We start from the raw sequence: 23,136 nt of genomic DNA, 5'->3' as shown, positions 1-23,136 counted from the left end.
GTTTCCTGTCTGCCAACCAATATTCTATTTCAAAACCCTACCCCCAATCCCCATGTGCTTTAATTTTACACACTAATCTATTATGTGGAACTTGTCAGAAGCCTTCTGAAAGCCCAAATAAACCACATCTACTGGCTCCCCCTCATCAACTCCACTAGTTACATCCTTAAATTCCAGCGATTTGACAAGCATGATTTATTTTCCGTAAATCCATGTTGACTCTGTCTGGTTCTACCACTGTTTGCTGACCCCAAGGTGAGCTTCTGATCACATATTTGCATCATCGTTAACACCTTGTATCTTCACCTCTGTATCATCCTGCTTTGTTCTATCTCAGATCATCTGTAAATGTGTGCTCCTCACGGAGGCAAGGATGTGAGGTCGGAAGCTGAGCTCAGAATTAAAGAGAATTCAACCTTTACGAGCAGCAGGTCAGAGATGGAATCAGGGACTCTGAGTCATGGCTTTAGTGTTGCTGACACTGCACTTGGGAATGTTTCTGCTCGTCTGTGGTTTGACATTGAACAAACAAGTCAGGTCAGTAAGCTGGTGGCCGTGGAGACAAGTGTGGGACAAACAGCTGGAACTGGATGTTGTCAGCATGCAAATGAAATTTGAGCCCATGCTTATGAATAATGTTACTAGTGGACAGGATGTAGACAAGGCTGGAACCTTAGGGCACACCTGAGGTAGATATATGGAGGCAGGAGCAGAAGTGACTGCAGGACAATGACTAGCAGAGTCAGGAGTGAAATTAGTGAAGTAGATATAGAACTGAGTATTATTAAAATAACCAATTACCCAGCACACCGACAAAAACTCGCAACATTAATGCTGGTGGACATAATGCACTGCAGTGTTATTAAACGCAATATAATTGTTTTATATTTATAGATGCCACAATGTGCGATGTGATAATTTCATTATTTTGTGATGATGAAATAATCCAGACATTGGGGATCAATTATACAGTCGAGATTTGTTAACTTCTATTCTAACCTGACAAAAATATTGCTACAATTAATGACGTCTCTTCCAACACATCTAGAAGAGGACGGAATCAGAATGCGGGTAAAGGACCCATATATCCCAAGGTATAAATATATCTTTGTTGCAGTCCAGTCTCTTCAACCCAAATCCTCAATGAGAGAATTGTCACAACGGTAACCTCAGCGTTTCCAAGCTTGGAAACTAGGCCGAGTTCTAATGATTCGCACAACGGTGTACAACAGCTTTTCAAATACATGTTTGAGATGAACGTGTAGGTTTGAATACAGGGAATTGCCCTGTCAACAATTCAATAGATATCAAAATTTAATTAAGGTTGAAGTCAAACTGAACGTCTCCTCAATTACTGTACATCGATTTTCCGGATTAAAACTTGAACTGATCATGCACCCCAGAGTCAGATTTCAGTGATCAATGTTCAGTACAACTGTCTGCTCACTATCAGCACTGAATTGGTATGTATTTTTCCTCTCCCCACCCCCTCCCTAATTTGTATCTTCTTCTTCTGAAAGGACTGAACTACAGTTCCACTAAACCGCCCGCAACAATTGCCACTCCTAATGCATGTCTGTCAGTGAACTCCAGGAGGCTACTTCCCAGTGGGAACATCGCAGGTCAAATCCTGCACTGACTTCAGCTTTCCACTAGGTGGTGATAAGGTGAGAACACTGACTGATTTGCCCCTTTCCCAGCTGAGGCCAAACTAGCACACCAGCACCCCCAGCCCCACCAGACCCTCTCCACAGCCATCCCCGTTTAGATCAGCTAATTCAGCACGGATAGGAACAGGAACAATTTAATCAAAATACTTTTCAAATAGCCACATCCAAGAAATCTGTCTTTTCAGATCAATAATTTAATAGGATTACATGTATTTACCTTACTCTGGATCAATTCATCACGAGGTACTGATTGGGCTCTTCGTTCTTCCTTGAGTTTTTCCCTCTTCTTCCTCAAACTTCTCCCACGGCAGAAACTGAGAACCTGGTAATATTTTTTACAGACTTTCATCAAAAGACATAAGAACATAAGAAATAGGAGCAGGAGTAGGCCATCTAGCCCCTCGAGCCTGCCCCGCCATTCAATAAGATCATGGCTGATCTGACGTGGATCAGTACCACTTACCCGCCTGATCCCCATAACCCTTAATACCCTTACCGATCAGGAATTCATCCATCCGCGCTTTAAACATATTCAGCGAGGCAGCCTCCACCACCTCAGTGGGCAGAGAATTCCAGAGATTCACCACCCTCTGGGAGAAGAAGTTCCTCCTCAACTCTGTCTTAAACCGACCCCCCTTTATTTTGAGGCTGTGTCCTCTAGTTTTAACTTCCTTACTAAGTGGAAAGAATCTCTCCGCCTCCACCCTATCCAGCCCCCGCATTATCTTATAAGTCTCCATAAGATCCCCCCTCATCCTTCTAAACTCCAACGAGTACAAACCCAATCTCCTCAGCCTCTCCTCATAATCCAAACCCCTCATCTCCGGTATCAACCTGGTGAACCTTCTCTGCACTCCCTCCAATGCCAATATATCCTTCCTCATATAAGGGGACCAATACTGCACACAGTATTCCAGCTGCGGCCTCACCAATGCCCTGTACAGGTGCATCAAGACATCCCTGCTTTTATATTCTATCCCCCTCGCAATATAGGCCAACACAAAGTTAAAACCCTCACAATGGTTTATCTCATCTCAATTTTTAATACACCTACTGCCCCAGTTGTGACCCTAACAATTACAAAGAACATATTGGCATTTATCTATTTATATCAGATGGAGTGTTTTATAAGCAATGAATTACTTCAAAGTGAACTTTAGTCCACTCTCTCAATCTGTTTGAAGAAACGTTCAATCCAAATACTCCTTTGCTGCAGAAGATAACAAAGCAAGGGGACAGAATATTTATCCGTCTCCACTATTCAACCCTGGCTTCCATATATAAGTGTGGCTCTTGACATTGCCACAAACTCTTACCTGTGGTGCCTTGGTGAGAAGAAGGGCCACTTCTGGGCTATTATTCTCTCTAGCTGCTTCCAGAGGGTTCTGACCTGCCTACAGAAAGAATCAAGGAGGTAAATCGTTTCTCGATATAATCAAGTTTGGAGTATTCAACCTGACTACTATTAGTCTCTCTAATGCACCACATTAGTGGAACAATGCAAATTATTATGCTTATAATGAACTATCCACTGGATTTTATGCCAGACCAGGCACAAAATATATAAAAATGCCATCAAGTGATTTAGCTAATTGAAGTCCTACATCTTGTCATAAATCAAACTTCAGCATTCACTAGGACAATTAGTAAGTTGTGCTAGATAACAGACATTTAAATGACTCCTCAATTCCTACATTTATCATGCATAATACATGTACTCACACAGCTAATAAAATAACCAAGAGTACACTTACACAGACCAAACAATATTTCAGAACAAAGCTTATAGTCAAGTTGACTAATTTCACCATAAACTTATTTTCACTTGCTTCATTCAAACTTTATTTTATTTATTAGTGTCACAGGTAGGCTTACATTAACACTGCAATTAAGTTACTGTGAAAATCCCCTGGGTGCCACACTCCGGTGCCTGTTCGGGTACACTGAGGGAGAATTTAGCATGGCCAATGCACCTAACCAGCACATCGTGGGAGGAAACCGGAGCACCCGGAGGAAACCCACGCAGACACGGGAAGAACATGCAGACTCCACACAGACAGTGACCCAAGCCAGGAATCGAACCCAGGTCCCTGGCTCAGAGGGACAGCAGTGCTGACCACTGTGCCCCTGCTGCCCTTAATTTGTAAATTAAACCTAATTAAATTTAATAATTTAAAATGGTTGTACCAAAAGGATTTTAATGTTCTAAACATTTGCAACAGGAAATGTTGCAATTTAATTGTCTAAGTGAAAGAAAATATTTACACCAAAGTTGCAAAAATAGATAAACAGGAATCAAAGCAAAATACTGCAGATGCTGGAAATCTGAAATAAAAGCAGAAAATGTTGGAGATACTCAGCAGGTCTGGAAGCATCTGTGGAGAGAGAAATAGGGTTAATATTTCGAGTAGAGTATGACTCACGTGAGTAGGGAGGGGAGGGGAAGCAATAAAGCCAGCTCTATGGGTAGTTTCAATGTTAATGATAGAGAATCCTGAGAGCTCCTCACACTCATCAAAGGTGAGGGTAGAGGGGGTGGGGCAGGAGGCTTAGAGAAATGGTAGTGAGAAAGTACAGCTGATTTGTGATTTGGGGAAAGAGTTTTGTTTTCCAGAAATGGGTACAGGAGGGATTGGGATGGGAGTGGGTAGGGGGACATGAATGATAAGGGGTACAATGTGGTGAGAGAAGACCTGATCTCTGGGAAGGATCAGATGCCATGGGAGATGCTGATTTTTTAAAAAATCATGGTATTTGGGCCTAGCTGGCTAGGCCAGCATTTATTGCCCATCTCTAGTTGCCCTGAGAAGGGTGATGGTGAGCTGCCTTCTTAAACTGCTGCAGTCCATGTGGGGTACGTACACCCATAGATTTTAAGGGATAGGAGTGTGGATCACAGAATTTACATGGAAGAAGGGCTTTAGGGAGCACATGAGGACAGGACAACAGTCAAAACAGACGTCATAGAGCTGAGGAGTCATGGTGCAGAGGCTGAGGGAAAGGAAGGCGATATCTGGGTAAAAACCTGCGGTGGGGCTGGTAGACCCTGGGAGCAGGAAGTCCACCCACTGAGAGCTGCTGGAGCATCACAGGAAGGTGGTGGCTACTGCCAGGGCAACATCCATGGATGGCCCACCATGGCAGAGTGGGCCAGGCGAAAGGTCAGTAATAAAAACAGAAAATGCTGGAAAAACTCACAGAGGTCTAGCAGTATCTGTGGAGAGAGAAACAGAGTTAATGGGGGAACTCTCCATCCTGCCCGTCACAGGAATCACAGCGGGCTGGGCGATGGGGGCGAACCACGCAAAGGTCCATTGACCTCGGGCAGGATTCTCCAGTTTTGGGGCGAGCACGGCTGGAGAATCCCACCCAACATTTCAAGTCCATGTGACTCTTCTTCAGGGCAGAACATTTACACTGGAGAGAAAACTGATATTAAGGTGGGAAATGTTCTAAACATTTGTTCTTAATGGTTTTAGTATCTGTGGGACCTGGGTTGCATTGTTTGTTACTGCTCTGTACCTAAAGGAAATGTAATATTTGTTCACAATGTAAACTCTGGAGGCCGTAAGGAAATTTACCTTTAGTCTGAATGACTTCTTAGTTACAGAGGAGGGGTGACATGCACCCTAAGCCAATGTAAGAGGTGTATTTGGACTATTTCCACATCAGAAAGATACATTGCTAGCAAAGCTCAAAGAATTCTAAAAACTTAAAGGATGCAGAACTTCCATGTGGTCTTCATTGTTTTGTGTTACGTATATGTAAAATCTTACTTAATAAATTCTACTTAATTCATAACAATTCATACCTTGTTAGGAAAGGCAAAACTAGGGACGCTGGAGATTTTAATTAAAAGGGTTTTATGCTTTGAAACCTGTAAATCTTATAAAGGTATCACCCACCTATGTGCCAAATATCAGTCAAAGCCAGGTTATCAAAGCAGTCATCCACAGTAATGTTGCAGATGATTAGGACCTGTTTGTGTGTGAACAGCCAATCTGGAGGGAAATGTGCAGTGGGAGTTTGTAACTTGGGAAGGTTAACACAAGAGATCAGGCCAGTTGAGGTTGCTGCTCACATGGAGAATGCAACAGATCCTGGTTCTTCCCTTTGGAGTAAAGAGAGGCACTGAGGATTGTTAGGCTTCTCCAAATGGGAAATTCAAGGTAGAACGGCAACATGAGAGAGAACTCTAAAGATGTGCGGTTTAGGTGGATTGGCCATGATAAATTGCCCCTTAGCGTCAGGGGGATTAGCAGGTTAAATACGTGGGGTTATGGGAATATGGCTTGGGTGGGATTGTTGTTGGTGCAGGCTCAATGGGCTGGATGATCTTCTTCTGCATTGTAAGGATTCTATGTACAGGATTGATGGCTTCGGATACAGAGGGCAGGCAGACAATGTTCTTGAGAGGAGTGAATATGAAGTTAACGTGACTGGGAAACTAGGCATGGAAAAGCCAGGAGAGAAGGGCCCAAAGTGGGAAGGAGTGGGGCAAAAATGGGTGATAGAAATAACTGAGAAGTAAATGAACACCAGGGGATTTGGTTTATTTTGTTAATGTTGGCGAGTAGAGACATTCCTGTATGTGCCATGGAGAATTTTAAGAAGAGTTTTCAAAACTTCTGAGAAAAATTCTCAAGTTGAATCCAACGTTTAACTCACCTCTTTCCATAGGGGACATTTCAAAAAGGAAGGTGATGTTTTTGAACTGTGTTTTAGATAAGCCTCAGTTAAATTCATGCTGAAATGCAAACCCTGGGCTATTTTCCTCACTGCCAATGAAAAAACACTGAAAGAACTTCACTAATAATAACATAAAGCCTACTTACGTTATTGACAATATTTCCATCAGCACCGGCTTCCAATAAGAGTCTGGCTATTTTCTTGTGGTTGAGAGCCGCAGCAATATGGAGTGGAGAATCTCCGGCCTGTGAACAGAAATCGGGTCAGAAGAACTCATGGAGCTTTGCAACATTCTACATTGGTTATGAGATTGAATTGATAAAGGTACCATTCTAAGGGCAGGATGCTGTCATGCCCCCGTCACACTCCTGATTCTCCATGACGGCAGCAGGAAAATACGCCGATCCAGAACAAATCTGGAACACCATGGTGTGCAGAAGTTGGCACTCACCTGAATAGTGTCTGGGGCCGCCTCCAGGGTTCAGGGTGGAGGCCGACAGCAACCCTGGTCACTGGAATATCACAGCAACGAGTGGGGGGGGGATCATCTATAGGTGGGGGGAGCATCTGCAGAGGGTGGGGGGAGGGGGGGGGCATCTGCAGGTAGGGGGGGGGAGAAAGCATTTACAGGTGGATCTTCCAGTTTCAGTGTCACCCAGGAGGTCCATTGTCTGGCCTCAGAATGTTCCTGGAGATCTATCTTCCTTCTCAGGAGGTCTTCAAAGATAGGCCCGTGATGTTGGGCACCTTTTCAACATGACCCCAGATATGATGGCAGGACCTATGTTATCATACCTGTCCTGCCACAAAATACAGCGTGGTACATAATTTATGAGGTTGGGTCTGGGAGATATGGTGTGGTTTCCTGCCAATGTCTGCAGTGGGAAACATGTTCCTGGCCACACTGCGGGACTTAGGGTGGAATTCACACATCTGTGACTAAGAATCAATTGATCAACTTAGGGTGGTGTTTGAAAGGTTTAAATAAATTTCAGGTCTGTGTCGATTTGACAATTAAGGAGTAAAGCAGTGAGGGAAAGGAAGCAATTTGGAGATTAACTGCAGTACTTTGTGAATACCAGATATGGAAGGGAGGTCAGAGAAATTCAACAAGTAGTACAGCGCAACTATACTTGATGCGTTAGATTCTACTTCGAGTGCCAGATTGCCGAGCGCTCAACATATTCAATACAGGACAACATAAAAGTACGAGGTGAGGGATCTTGTAGCTTTCAAAGTGAATTTTTTTTAAAAATCAGTTTTCCAAATGCGGGGCTTATTTCCCATCCCCTTTCCATATAGAATACATTAGCTTAGATTTTCTGGTTTGTATTATTGTAATACCAGTTTAAAATATAAAGTTTTAAAATTGTCATATTAATTGGGAAACCTAGGCTACTATGAATGAACAATTGGGAGATGGATGTTGCGGATGATGGCTTTGAAGTTTAACATGTCATGTTTTGGATTGACATCAGCAGACAACTTCAACTGAGATTGATATGGAATGCATATCAACTACCTTTGAAAACAACAATAAATTTTCCTGGCTATCTGAATTAACATTTAAAAGCATCAGATTTGTGTACACAACATATGGAATACACAACATATAGAACATAAGGTGGCAGGGTAGCACAGTGGTTAGCACTGCTGCCTCACAGCACCAGGGATCCGGGTTCGATTCCCGGCTTGGATCACTGTCTCTGGAGTTTGCACATTCTCCCCATGTCTGCGTGAGTTTCCTCCAGGTGCTCCGGTTTCCTCCCACAGTCCAAAGATGTGCCAGTTAGGTGGATTGGCCATGCTAAATTGCCCCTTAGTGTTAGGGGGTGACCAGCTGGGGTAAAATGCATGGGGTTATGGGGATAGGGCCGGGGATTGTGGTCGGTGCAGACTTGATGGGCTGAATGGCCTCCTACTGCACTATAGGATTCTATGATTCAATAAACGTCACGTGGCACCTTTCTGTATTTATTTTTAAACAGTAATTAATAGCAGTTAGGCCCACTTTAGTCTTTTCGGTTTTAGCATTGCTTTCTCTCATATCCATAATGAGTTGTTAGTCTCATTTACTAAATGCATCACTTTATTATTTAAAGCCCATCAACATGTTTAAATGTCATACTTCCAATACAATATAAATTAGAATAACACACGTCCACAGGGACTGATGTCAGGTTCAAATGAGGGCGAGAAGTGCCACAGTGTGGCATTCACTCGCCTGTGTTTCTTCCCAAATTGGCCAACTAATGGCCAAAGGGCAGGCTCACTGCCAATTAAAGATGGTAAGTGTGATCTTGAAGTTAGAGGGTCAATCGAAGGTCCTCAGCTCGGAGGCTGCAGCTGGATCCCTTGGTAATTAACTGAAGGAGAGGGCACCCCAAAATGGAGGTGCCAACTTCTTTGAACTTCTACAGGAAAGCGTGTGCCTGCTGCTGAAATCAGGGCAGCAGCGAGGCCTTTTAGGTCAGTCTGGGGCGCTGACCTCAGGTTTGCCATCGGGAGGCCGCTTCCAGGCGATTAGATTTGTTTCTGACCCCGCCAAGGACTTGGAGGCCAACTGGAAAATTCTTCCAACAGTTGGCCTGACAGTGTTTAACTGGCTGAATTGGCAGCCCGCCTTGCTGCCCGCCACACCCACTCTGCCATCCTATCGTCCAAGAAAATAGCCCAGAGCTGGGGTGGAGCCAGGGCACACTGATCGTCAGTGCTAAATTCCATGACCTGTCGCCTCTGTTCCTACCCCTTTTGGGATGGGGGCTAAAAATCCTCTCCCCACCATATAGAGTATAGGGGACAGTTTTTCATGCACTGACCTGGTTCTTCTCGCTGACAGAACAGAAAGCGCTCAGGAGGATTCTAATAATAGTCACATGATTGTAACGAGTAGCAATATGCAAACATGTGTCACCCATCTGGAAAACAGAAACATTTCAACTCCAAGTCACGCTGAATACACACTTATTGAAGATAAGCAAGGCACCTTTTTTGTGAAAAAAATTCTTCTGAATATCGAAAATATAAAAAGAGCAGACCCTCACTTACACTGTTCTTAATGTCAGGTCTGGACCCTCCTAGCAATAGTACACGAGAACTCTGGGAATGGCCATTCTGACAGGCCAAGTGGAGGGCTATGTTACCTGCCTTAAGGGAGACACAAGCAGCAAGACTGATAAGTTACTAAACAGCATCATTGTGTGTGAAGAAGATGATCAGTTTGTTTAATCTCAAAAAGTTTTCATGCTAATTCCCCGTGTATTAATTTCAGCCATACAAGTCATTAGGTGGCATTTCATTGTGGGTCAGACACTTGCCTTCATAAAGCGAGGAGTTAGCCACACTGCACCACAACCTGCTCTCCCGCAGTTCAAGACAATCAATTTGAGAATGGGGCAGACAGGACCCCAATATACAAGTCAATTCATTTGCCTTCCTGGCTATAGATGTTAGTGGTTAGTTCATGCAGAGGGAAGGAAGGAGGAATACATTTCCGTTTTCTGCTGCAATGATTTTTTTTAAATATCAAGAACGTTAAAATGTTGATTTCAGAAAACAAAGTGATCACATTGACTTTAGAACAAAAAATAGAACTGTATATTTCCAGCAACAGAGTTCAGAATATATATATAGAAACAAAGGGAAGACATGGCATTGAAATGTGCCTCCACTCCAGTCCTTGGCAGTTAATGTTTCATTATAGAGGGTGCAAGAAAACTCAAAGGGCAAGTTGAGAAGGTTCTAAAGATGCCTCTGAGATCCTTAGCTTTCCTAATAGAGGCACAGAATACAAAAGCTAGGAAGTTAAGTTAAGCATTTCTGAATCATTGGTTAGGCCCTCGCTGAAGTATTATGGCCAATTCCAGACACTACACCTTCAGAAGGATGTCAAGGGAGAGGGTACAAAGAGAATTTATCAGACTGATACCAGGAATGAAGGACTCTGTTATATAGGAAGCCGAGAGAAGATGTGATTATTCTCCTTTAAACAAAAGTAAGAGGAGATGTGAATAGAAATGTTCAAGATCATGAAGCATTTTGATAGTGTAAAGAAGGAGAACAGGTATGAAGGGGGTTGGGAACCGGTCAAAGATTTAATGCAATTGGCAAAAGAACCAAAGGCAATATGGTGAAAAAATACTCACTCTGTTTCTGTCTGCTTTCTCTTTGTGTCTGCGACTGTGCACTGATTGTCCTCACTTTCAAGCTCCTCTGCTGGTAACTCATAGAATCATAGAAACCCTACAGTGCAGAAGGAGGCCATTCGGCCCATCGAGTCTGCACCGACCACAATCCCACCCAGACCCTACCCCCACACAGTTACCCGCTAATCTACGCATCTCAGGACTCTAAGGGGCAATTTTTAACCTGGCCAATCAACCTAACCCGCACATCTTTGGACTGTGGGAGGAAACCGGAGCACCCGGAGGAAACCCACGCAGACACGAGGAGAACGTGCAAACTCCACACAGACAGTGACCCAAGCCGGGAATCGAACCCGGGACCCTGGAGCTGTGAAGCAGCAGTGCTAACCACTGTGCTACCGTGCCGCCCTATCATGTGTGCAGCTCTCCATTGTGTCTGCCAGCCACATGGTTTCTTTCATAACTTCCTTCATGTTGGTACTGCTTTTGGTCAAGGATCACCAGGTAACATGGACCAGTATTTCTTGTTATCCAAGAAAATTATAATCGGTCCCTTTATAATTGACGCTAATTCTTTAAAGTCCCTTCCAAAAATTCTTAAAATGACTACAGATTCCAAAATTTTTTAAAATTCATAACGTTTCCTCCTTGTACTGACCAGGTCAATGGTCATCAAACCAGTTGGAGAGATCTTTCAAAGAGCCAGCATAGGCTCCATGGGATGAATGGCCTCTTTCTGTGCTGTATCATTCTATGATTCCGCCTATTAAGTGTTTTGTTCCTAAAGGTTATTTTGTCAATCGGGACAGGTAGCTTGGTGCTGGCCCAGCTGGGCTTGTGGCTACAATTTCCCACATGTTTGTCAAAGGGAAGATAATAAGCAAAGAGCTTAATGAAGATGAAGAAGAAAAAATGACCAAGGAACTGATGGATAGCAGTCGGTCCCGGGGGCTACATCAGTAGGCATCTATTTGGATCTAATCCAGCCTCAAAGTTAAGTGGCTCAAATCAGCTCAAAAAGGATAATTTTTTTGAAAACAACAATGAGTTCAAAATAACATGACAAATATATCCAATCACCAAGTTTGTTACTGTCAACACAAAAACCTCTGTTTATTGAGCACCTTTAATTTAGCAAAATACCCAGGCACTCAACAAGAGCATTGTCAATAAAAAACAGAGACACAGAGAGAGATATTAAAAAGATTACCAAAAATTTGGTCAAAGAGTAGGTTTTAAGGAGCGTCTTAAAGGGGGAAGTAGAGATATACAGAGACTCAGTGGTTTAGGAATGAAACTCTAGAGCTTGCGACCTTAACGGCTGAAAGCATAGGTACCAATAGTCGAGAGTTTAAAAAAAAGGTGCTCAAGAGGTGACATTTGGAGGAGCACAGATATCTCAGACATTTGTGAGGCTTCAGGAGGTTATAGGGATATGGAGTGGTAAGGCCATATGTAGGGATATGGAGTGTTAAGGCCATATGTAGGGATATGAAAGCAAGGTTGAGGATTTTAAAATCGAGGTGCTGTCAGACTGTGAGCCATTGCACGCTAGCTAATGCAGAGGTTATGGATGAATGAGACTTGGAATGACAACACCTAGCGAAAAATGTGGTAACCAAAATCATGCAGATACTGTAATTAAAGTTTTTGCATAAAGAAGTTAATTTGTTAGAAAAACATTGCTTCTTGATAATTACTATTACAAAACATTGACATTTTACACAGCAGGGATCAATTTCTGGAAAATGTACTCATGGATGGAAATTTTCCATTTAGCCTGGGTTTCTGTGCAAAGTAAGAAGTTTAACAACACCAGGTTAAAGTCCAACAGGTTTATTTGGTAGCAAAAGCCACACAAGCTTTTGGAGCCCCAAGCCCCTGCTTCAGGTGTGTTTACCCCAGTCCAACGCCGGCATCTCCACATCATTTCTGTGCAAATCCATGAACCATACATCTCTGAAAATGAGCCCTGTTGTGAAAACATGACTGCCTGGCTAAGGTCAAGAACTTTCAGCTTCTTTTGATTCAAATGATACATCAGCAAAATGTTGTTGCAAGAGCCACGAGGCACTGCAGTTTACAACCATCTGCAATTCATTGTTAAAAGATGGAAAGTTCATGAAATTGCTCCTGTAACAAGCCCAGGGGTTAACATTGACTTTGGGCAATGATATAAAATAGGCCCCATTGGATCTGTCACCCGTTACACATATCTCCCAATTTGCATTTCCAATGAAGTCGAGTGGCTGATCTATTGCCTGAAATATATTCATACACAATCCATTACACAGATCAGTGGACCTTTTAATTAGGAAAAATCAAAACGTCCCAAAATGCAATCCTTCTTTCTAACCTGATTCTTTGCATGGACATTTGCTCCTGCCTTGACCAGGAGTTTGACAGATTGACTGAATCCGTGCCAGCAAGCTTCATGCAGAGCAGTGTTACCATCCTGAAAATGCAAATAAAATTCAAAGCAAACACTTAACATCAACGTCACTGAGGATACACAGATCAATTACAAAGCAACATGCTTGTTGACAAGTAAATTTCACAGCCAATATGATTCTAATATCCTTTTAAACAAATTACAGATGATTTATGTGAAAAATATTTGCTACATTTTCCAAAGAAAAATCATTCTTCGGATATGGGTATCACTGGCAAGATTGGTATTTATTGCCCATCTTTTGTTGTCCTGCGAGTTTGATAGTGAACCGCCTTCTTGACTGATTTGATTTGATTTATTCTTGTCATATGCATTAGCATACAGTGAAAAGTATTGTTTCTTGCATGCTATACAGACAAAGCATACCGTTCATTGATTGATTGATAGTCTCTGTGGTGAAGGTACTGTCACACCGCCGGTAGATAGTAAGTTCCAGGTTTTGACTCAGCAATGGTTAGGCATGGGCATTTATGCAGCAGGTCCAGTTGAGTTTTTAGTCAATGGTGAGCACCAGGACTTGGAGATGGTAATTCCATTGAATGTTTGACCATTGGCTGATACTCAAGTGCTATGAATATGGCTTTACTTGAAGAGAAACATGGCTTGTCAATTTTGTGGAAATGTGACACTTTTTCTTCCTATTCAGGGGGCCCTATTTTACCATTTTGGTTCTAAATGCTGGGCAGACTTGAAACTGGGAGTTTCAGATCTGACTTTTAGACCCTTTCTCAGACCCCCCATACGCACTCTGCTTGCAAAAATATCAGCGATTCCGAATCGCGCTGCAAGAGCCTATGGGCGGGGCTTGATGCACCCAAAACCCTGCAACTCCGATTGGTGTCTCCAACTGCGCATGCACAGAAACAAAAAAGATAGAATGCTGCTCCCCTGCCACATCCCTCCCGGGCCGAATAATGCCTCCCCCTGGCCCCCACAGACATTGCCCCACCCCTACAACATTACTGACCCCCTTATCCCCCCCACCCCCTTTGCCACCCAGACCGATCGTGGGCCCCTCCACCCCTTCACGCCCCCCACCGATCACAGGCAGAGTGGCAGCGGACCCCCCTTCCCCCTCACTGATCACAGGCAGAGTGACAACAGACCCTCCCACTGATCTCAAACAGAGAGCCGTCGGACGCTCGGCACTTACCTCCTCACTAACTGGAGTGCCCGAATCGGACTTTTATGGAGCATGTCTGTTTCGTGCCGATTCTGGATGGGCGAACGCGGTGGTAAAGGGGGAAGTGCCGCTAAGGTTGGGCGTGCAGCCAATTAGGTCAATTTAAATGCATGCAAATGCATTTAAATGGCTGTCGTGCCCATTTCGGGCGCGGTCCCGATTACGGCCATTTTCAGGGCTTGGTAAAACGGGAACCGGCACAGAGGTGGGCATGGATCACACTACTCACCTCACACCCAACTTTACCAAGTTTCTGCGCCTGAAAACGGGCACAACTTGATGGTGAAATTGGGCCAGTCAGCATTAAGTACTTTCAGCTCAGACACAGCATGGTCAGGTGCAAAGTGATGCTCCCTCTTCTCATATCTATTTCAGAATGAAACCGTCCACCATGTGGCATATCCATTTCCCAAATTATCCACTACTTCCATGTCGTTTCTGAGGGGCACTCAATTTAGTTTTAGTTACTGGTGGATTGTGTGTTATGGACTCATGTTCAATATGGTTTGGGGTCAGAGTGGCCAATCTCACATTACACAAAACCACTACAGGTTTCCAGAAACAAAGGAGGCGAAAGTCATCTTGGACCAATTGTGGAAAATTTGAAGAATATAAAACAGACAATCAAGTTTATATGTTGTCCAAGCCAAATTTTGCCCCCAAAAAGTCAGAAAGACGTTCAGCTCCTCAATATAGGCCAGATTGATTTCCAGATTCCAACAATGCCGGCCCAGATTTACATCTCCCGCATCAGGTTTGCGAGTCATGAAATATCCCCACTTGGCGAACCTAGCCTTTAAAAATGTCCACCCATAGGTCGGACTTTCAGTATGGGTGGGCGAGGAGTTGGCTGAAGCAGGAGTCAGGATGGGCAAACCCAGAGTGAAAATGCAAGGTCTGCTTCTGTGCCCTGGCACTGGCATTTAAATAAATAATTATAGAACAAACAAACATTCCCCCAGCCCTCACCTCACACTCCCTTTGCCCCATTCATGCCAATCCTTGCCCCCACTCCCATACTGTCAGGAAATCAGTATAACATGAAAATCAAGGAGATCCAGTAATTAGGAATGTGTTCCCGCTGGTTTTATGTTTTTCTTTAAAAACGGAAACTGTACAGTGGTAGAGACAGTTTTGCTAAGTTAATGCAACTAGTGCTTTCGATATGTTGATGAACCTCGCAATCCTGTAAACAGATATTTACCCATGGCAAGTTGGTAACAAAGGAGAATACAACATCAAGGGTTTGAATAAGATGTTCAAAGGGGGGAAATAGGTGTGAATTTCACAAGTGCAGGGTGAACTCACGAAATAAAGGTAATTAGGAATGATTTCTGAGGAGGTTAGTTCAGATAAGGGAAGATCAAAAGGGAAAACGGTACATCAGGAGTAAATTCAAACAATGCAAGTTAGCTGTTTTGAGACCTCAACCCACAGCATGGAAAATTGTGTGAACTCCCAGCAAGCTGTGTCTGTAGAAAAGCCTATTTGAACAACCAATTGTCCTGCCCTACATCGGCAGCAACTCTAAAAGATACAAGTGCCTGGTGTGGTAACTATTATTGGATTTTTTTTAAAAAACCCATAGAATGCTGTTTGCGAGGATTAGCTCTTAAATTAGGGATTTAAAGAGGTTTGAAACTCGATAAATTTAGGGATACTGCATATAGCCATTGAGTTAGTTAAGTGTGTTTCCAGTTAATTTTCATGTTGTGTATTTCATTGTTTAATGAGCATTTATTTTATTTAAAATCATCACAAAGATGCCTGGAACATCATTTTCTGCTTTTCGCATTATTCCTCTCATTACACTAAAATGGAAAAATATAGTTGATGCCAGATGTTTCAAGTTTCCATTCTGAGATTTGGAATGCTCTGGTGTTTAACATCAGCTGTGTTCTTAACAATACCTCCTGTGCTAACGTAGTGCCTCAGTACCCACCTCATTGCCCCTTTCTGTGTATTATCTTAATACTAGCTCATGCCAACCAATGTCCCCTGCACTTTGCCCTTAATCCCTCCCTGCCAACTCACCCAGGATCCTTGGACAGTTTCTTGACAGCTTCAACATTTCTTGGACAGTTCCTTGACAGCTTTTACACTTCCTGGACAGCTCCTTAAAATGTCCTTGACAGCGGGGCTGTTCCTTGATAGCTCCAATGATTTTGTAAGTGCAGAGTCATGTTCATTTTTAACAATTCCAGAGAGTGCCTTACTTTGGACACCTAAAGGTGTCTCCAAACATATCCACCAAGTTTGAACCTTCTCTTACTTGTTCCATTCTGTACACTTCGGAATCCACACTCCTGTTCTTTCAAAATCGTATTTCAGAAAGCTAGCTGGTGATTTAAATGGCCAGCTGCCTCCGCGGATCACACATGTGCAAGCCCCAGCTCAAATCCAGTCCCACCCCCCACAAAGATGGCAAGTGCTGGTTTCAGGAGGGGGTCTTAGATTTTCAGCAATTTCTGGGATTTTCACTGTGGCAGAGATCCTCTCTGTCATGGTGAAAATCACTCCTCTTTCAAGAGAAAACTGCAGCCATTTACATATCTTTTATGAAGTAACGATAAGTCTTGCTCACCTTGTCCTGGCGGTCTAGAGAACACCCCTCAAGAACGAGCGCAGAGATGACTTCAGTATTGCCCACAATGGCTGCCCGATGCAAGGCTGTTTGGTTACTCTATCACACAGAAGTAGAAAGGGAAAATAAGGAATGGGTTAAAATATGAGGGCTTGAATATTTACCTGACACTTATGAAACTGGATCAATCCCATTGTTATGCCCAGGCTATCTAACAGATTTGCTCACCATAACATTTAATTTTCAATTTAATGTGACAATTTGAAAGTTTTTGTATGCTGCTACCTTTTTGGAAACACAATTGTTGGTCCAGACTCAAAGGAACCCTTCAAAAAAAATCTTAATATGTTACCATTCTGGGCCTCTTCTGGCAATGTCCGGCGGGAGTTGGAATGGCAAGTCAGACAGAAGATGCAGCTACCTCGATTGCCGGGTTATATTGTTTTGGGATCCAAATTACCTCGCCAGAACTCAACATTTAAATACTTACACGATGTCTCAGCCTGCGTGGGATAAGCAGCCCCAAAACTGCTGGAGACCCCGCAGTTGAAATAAGGATGGATGTGAACATGTCAGAAGGCATTAAAGCCCAACTGTTATTTACCTCCCCGATTCCTTAATCCTGCCACATAGACAGGATTAAAATCAGACCTTAAAGTTTACAATTGTTTCATTTCGAATACTTCTGAAGCAATTTACTGTTAAATGCTAAAAAATATAGCTGGGCTTAAAATGTCAAATCGCCAAGAACTAAAACTTCTCAAGTGAATTGCTTTATTGTTGTACTGATATTTAAAATGATCACCAAGAGTCAGGGAGCTGCAGCAAACACCTCACACTCACATCAAATGGCCAAGACGTACAAAAAGATTAAATTAATGACAAAAGACTCACAAAGAAAATGAGACATGGTCCAAAAGAATTGACCTGTAAAGAACCTATCTGCAAAATAATTGAAATTTTATGAGTTCCACCTCAGCAGACTCAACACAGGACTGTTTTTAAGAGTATAGAAACTAAACAACATCACAGTTACTTCTGGTGAGGATTCCTTCCGAAGATTTTCATGTGGTGATGAAGGAAGTCTGAAAACATGAGACATCTACAACTTCAGTGAGACAGATCTTCATTCTGATAGCTCTCTGCCTCTGCTTTTAAGAGTTTGCATCATCAGTGTGCCAGTTTCCCAGTTTTAGATTGATCAAACTGCCTGCCCAAACCTGAAGGCTGATGTGCAGACCTTGAACTGCAGATGTGCTGAAATAAACTTGTGTATAAATGCACCTTATATCCTGAGGATACTGCCTTCATTTACAAACTAGTCTAATAATGCCACAACACGGTGGCACAGTGGTTAGCAATGCTGCCTCACAGCGCCAGGGTTCAATTCCCGGCTTGGGTCACTGTCCGTGTGGAGTTTCCACGTTCTCTCTGTTTCTGCGTGGGTTTCCTCCGGGTGCTCTGGTTTTCTCCCACAATCTGAAAGACGTGGTGGTTAGGTGCATTGGCCATGCTAAATCCTCCTTCAGTGTACTGAACAGGCACCGGAGCATGGCGACTAGGGGATTTTCGCAGTGACTTCTTTGCAGTGTTTGTGACACTAATAAATAAACTTTAAACTAAAAATTGTATCATTTCACAAATACACAGGAGAATACAGATTTTCACAAAGGCACTGCAGAAAGGTGTTTTCATAATATTTTAATATTATGCAATGCTAACATTCAGAGTCATTCATTTATCCCAGTAACAATTTAATAAGAAGAGGTTGCATGGAATGTTGAAAAGTTAGGTTGTACTAAAGAGAAATAATTGTCCAGATTTTGCTGGAACAAAGTATCTAACAGCATCTGCTGTTAGTTAGACTTGCCCTTGCATGCTAACGTAAATAAATATTTAAGCTTTGCTTAAAGTATGAACTAACATTGGTGCTGTGAGAACCTGAGTGAACAGGAAAAGCAACTGTGCCTCTCATTAATCAATCTGATGGAAAAGTTATGAAATGATCAGTGCAAGGAATGAATTCAATGTCAAATGAGATTTGGAGAGAAAGAGAAGAAAAGAAAGAGCAGTTTAAGAGAAAGACACAGAAAGAAAAGGCAATTTTTAAATTTGACATTTTTTAAAAGCTCCAACAACAATTCATATCTGAAGCGATGAGACTCTACACTTCTAATAGGTAATTTCAATGCCAGGGAGTTTGACTGCCTGTAACTAACAATGATCACATCATTAAATGGGTATCTACACTTGGAATGATAAACGGTAGATAACTTTAATTGTCAGAAATAAATCAGCTCTCCTCCAACTCAATTACTTTCACTGTAATTTAATCTTTATAAATACATTTCCAGCCTAAAGTTAATATTCTATCTGGTTGAAACTCATTGCGTATTCGTCAGGTGAATGACTCCAATTTGCATCTTTATGATATTGATATTTAAGTGAACCTATGTATTTCGTCCTTTACTTAAGCATTAAAACTCAGCTACCAGCATCCTGTCTCACACCAAGACTGTTTCCCCCGGTTGTTGCTGACCTTCACGGATTCCTTGGGCCAGATGTTCAATATGGGGTCAGGAATCTGACACCCAGATGAATTCCGAGTCCCGACCCCACACCCGGGCTGCGTGGCTATTGCAGTCTGATTATTAGATGTAAATAATGTAAATGGTCAAGAGGCAAGCTTGGTGCCCAATTAGAGGCACCGAGCGTGTCCAGGAGATGGGAGCTGCCTACCTAGCAACAGCAGCAAAGCCATGTTGAGGGTCACTGCTGCCTTGTCAAATTCAGCGAGCAGCTCCTTGGAAGTGGATAGTTCCAGGCCGCTGGAGGACCAGCATTCATGCAGGCACTGGTTCACCCCAGAAATTTGTGAACGACAACACTGTAAATAAAGTTATTTGGGTCCCAAGGAGAACTAGACTGATGTGCAAAAGACTGTTTGTGCTCACCCGAAAAGGCTTTTGAAAATTTAATTCTAGTCAAATTTGGCCCCTTAACAAGTTCCCAAGGAGCTTAAGGGGCCATTAATTGGTGATGGGCACCTTCCCCACTCCGTCTCTCCATCCCTTTGAAAATCTGAGACTGCCCCAGAGCCATTGGGATCTGCAGATGACATCCGCAATTGTGATTTTCAATGCCGACCCACGTTGGATCCGAACCGCACCTCCTTTCAAAATCTCTGTCCCTTGTCTCCCATACATTAACTCTGAAACCTTATTTGGGTCTTCAAATTCCTGCAACTTTTTCCAGACCTAGTTCCCCTGCCCACACCCTTTTATCCAATCCACACCCTCCCTTCATGTAACAACTTGCATCAGAATCCTCAGCCAACTACTCTGTACAAATACGTCCTCAGTACCCACCACCTCTCTACTATTTTAACCACCTTTAGAAGCCTTCTTAACCTCCATTTTTTTTCAACATAAGCTTTCCCGTCTTCTCTCTCCCACCTTGTTCCATCATCTGTTCCCCTATATAACTGTGATGCATTAAAGCTACTTCATAAATAGAAGCTGTTGATTTTAGTTAGCCTCAGCTGTTACTACAATTGCCTCGTCATCAAAAGGCTGGAGGGTAAAAGAATTATTCCAGGGCTGACACACTAGTACTGAGCAGGTGCTGCATTGTTAGAGGTGTCATCCTGTAGATCCGATATTAAACCAACGTCTTGTCTGCGGTTTCAGATAGACCACAAAAGTAAAATAGGAAGGTATTGAACCAGCATTCAAAAGAGGCCCAAAAATGGACCAGAAAGATTTTTCCAAACAAATCATAGAAATCCTACAGTGCAGAAGGAGGCCATTCGGCCCATCGAGTCTGCACCGACCACAATCCCACCCAGGACCTACCCCCACATATTTACCCACTAATCCCTCTAACCTACACATCTCAGGATTCTAAGGGGCAATTTTTAACCTGGCCAATCAACCTAACCCGCACATCTTTGGACTGTGGGAGGAAACCGGAGCACCCGGAGAAAACCCACGCAGACACGAGGAGAATGTGCAAACTCCACACAGACAGTGACCCGAGCATCGAACCCGGGACCCTGGCACTGTGAAGCAGCAGTGCTAACCACTGTGCTACCATGCCGCCCCTCAAATCCTCTTGATAGTATTGGAAGTTTCATGAAGTGGGATGCACATTAATAGAACATGCTATAGATTTTGATTTAAATTATGAAGTGATAGTTTCTAATAATATGAAGACATTTTCATCACTGCAGCAAAGGTACAGATCAGCACTGGAATAATCTGATTCATAACATAATAATGCAACAAGCAAGCCCCACAATCAGAAAGTGCTCGGTAGATTTGCAGAACGTAATTGCTAACCTCCTGATCTTTCTGCTTCTTTTATCTTCTCCTTCACCTGATCAACAATATCCTTGATGGCATCCAAAATTCTAAGGTGGGTGAATATTTGTCAGCCAATCAGAAATATGATTGGAGACTGAATAAGGTTTTACACGATTGGTTAGCAGATTGAAAGCATTATCAGGGATTTTGTGTTTTGCACAACTGAATCTAATTGGTTGAAAATCATAGAAATCCCAATTTAAACCACTGGAGGTCATTCATAGAACATAGAACATAGAACATTACAGCGCAGAACAGGCCCTTCGGCCCACGATGTTGCACCGACCAGTTAAAAAAAAACTGTGACCCTCCAACCTAAACCAATTTCTTTTCGTCCATGAACCTATCTACGGATCTCTTAAACGCCCCCAAACTAGGCGCATTTACTACTGATGCTGGCAGGGCATTCCAATCCCTCACCACCCTCTGGGTAAAGAACCTACCCCTGACATCGGTTCTATAACTACCCCCCCTCAATTTAAAGCCATGCCCCCTCGTGCTGGATTTCTCCATCAGAGGAAAAAGGCTATCACTATCCACCCTATCTAAACCTCTAATCATCTTATATGTTTCAATAAGATCCCCTCTTAGCCGCCGCCTTTCCAGCGAAAACAATCCCAAATCCCTCAGCCTCTCCTCATAGGATCTCCCCTCCATACCAGGCAACATCCTGGTAAACCTCCTCTGCACCCTCTCCAAAGCCTCCACATCCTTCCTGTAATGTGGGGACCAGAACTGCACACAGTACTCCAAGTGCGGCCGCACCAGAGTTGTGTACAGTTGCAACATAACGCTACGACTCCTAAATTCAATCCCCCTACCAATAAACGCCAAGACACCATATGCCTTCTTAACAACCTTATCTACTTGATTCCCAACTTTCAGGGATCTATGCACACATACACCTAGATCCCTCTGCTCCTCCACACTATTCAAAGTCCTCCCGTTAGCCCTATACTCAACACATCTGTTATTCCTACCAAAGTGAATTACCTCACACTTCTCCGCATTAAACTCCATCCGCCACCTCTCGGCCCAACTTTGCAACCTGTCTAAGTCTTCCTGCAAACTACGACACCCTTCCTCACTGTCTACCACACCACCGACTTTGGTGTCATCAGCAAATTTGCTAATCCACCCAACTATACCCTCATCCAGATCATTAATAAATATTACAAACAGCAGTGGCCCCAAAACAGATCCCTGAGGTACACCACTTGTAACCGCACTCCATGATGAATATTTACTATCAACCACCACCCTCTGTTTCCTATCCGCTAGCCAATTCCTGATCCAATTTCCTAGATCACCCCCAATCCCATACATCTGCATTTTCTGCAGAAGCCTACCATGGTGAACCTTATCAAACGCCTTACTAAAATCCATATATACCACGTCCACTGCCTTGCCCCCATCCACCTCCTTGGTCACTTTCTCAAAAAACTCAATAAGGTTAGTAAGGCACGACCTACCTGCCACAAAACCATGCTGACTATCACCTATCAATTCATTACTCTCCAAATAACTATAAATCCTATCCCTTATAATTTTTTCCAACATCTTGCCGACAACAGAAGTGAGACTCACCGGTCTATAATTCCCGGGGAAGTCTCTGTTCCCCTTCTTAAACAATGGGACAACATTCGCTAACCTCCAATCTTCTGGTACTATACCAGAGGCCAACGACGATTCTTCAACTTGATACCTCAATCAGCCTGAAGGAAATGTTTCCCAAATGTAGGAAGGTCAAGTTTTGTTCTTTACATAATCGCCTCGAATTTAATGGTACTGGGACAGGAGGTGCTATTATAGAGGTGCAATTGTGTGTACGGTAGTACAGCAGTTGTGTTACTGGGCTATTGATCCAGAGGCTTGTGGTGAACCATCATTGGTTCCCACTGTGGGATTGTTCTAATGTTGTTGTTGGGCTAGGGTGGGATTGATACACCTGTGGTTGTTACTGTTGTGGCACATCCCAGTCGGGCTCCGCCTCCTGGGAGAGGTATAAGACCCCCTGCTCGGGCGGGACCTCTTCAGTCTGGGATAGTG

General features: G+C 43.2%; 1 protein-coding gene across 4 annotated transcripts in view; it reads right to left on the bottom strand.

Moving 5' to 3' along the window:
* Positions 1-23,136, bottom strand: part of ankrd6b (ankyrin repeat domain 6b) — a 213,386-nt gene that overhangs the window by 28,611 nt on the left and 161,639 nt on the right. For 2 of the 4 annotated variants that reach the window (XM_078212489.1, XM_078212490.1), the window contains 7 exons: positions 16,724-16,822; positions 12,861-12,959; positions 9,408-9,506; positions 9,179-9,277; positions 6,506-6,604; positions 2,987-3,064; positions 1,888-1,992 (listed from right to left, as the gene is read on the bottom strand). In XM_078212489.1, coding sequence (XP_078068615.1) covers positions 1,888-1,992; positions 2,987-3,064; positions 6,506-6,604; positions 9,179-9,277; positions 9,408-9,506; positions 12,861-12,959; positions 16,724-16,822 — 678 coding nt within the window. The remainder of the gene's footprint in view (positions 1-1,887; positions 1,993-2,986; positions 3,065-6,505; positions 6,605-9,178; positions 9,278-9,407; positions 9,507-12,860; positions 12,960-16,723; positions 16,823-23,136) is intronic. The other 2 variants (XM_078212492.1, XM_078212493.1) reach the window with 2 other exon arrangements.

The sequence above is a fragment of the Mustelus asterias genome, chromosome 5 (genome assembly GCF_964213995.1).
Source record: "Mustelus asterias chromosome 5, sMusAst1.hap1.1, whole genome shotgun sequence".
Lineage (NCBI taxonomy): Eukaryota > Metazoa > Chordata > Chondrichthyes > Carcharhiniformes > Triakidae > Mustelus > Mustelus asterias.
Note: the sequence above shows the minus strand (reverse complement) of the source record. Positions and strands in the feature narration are given on the sequence as shown.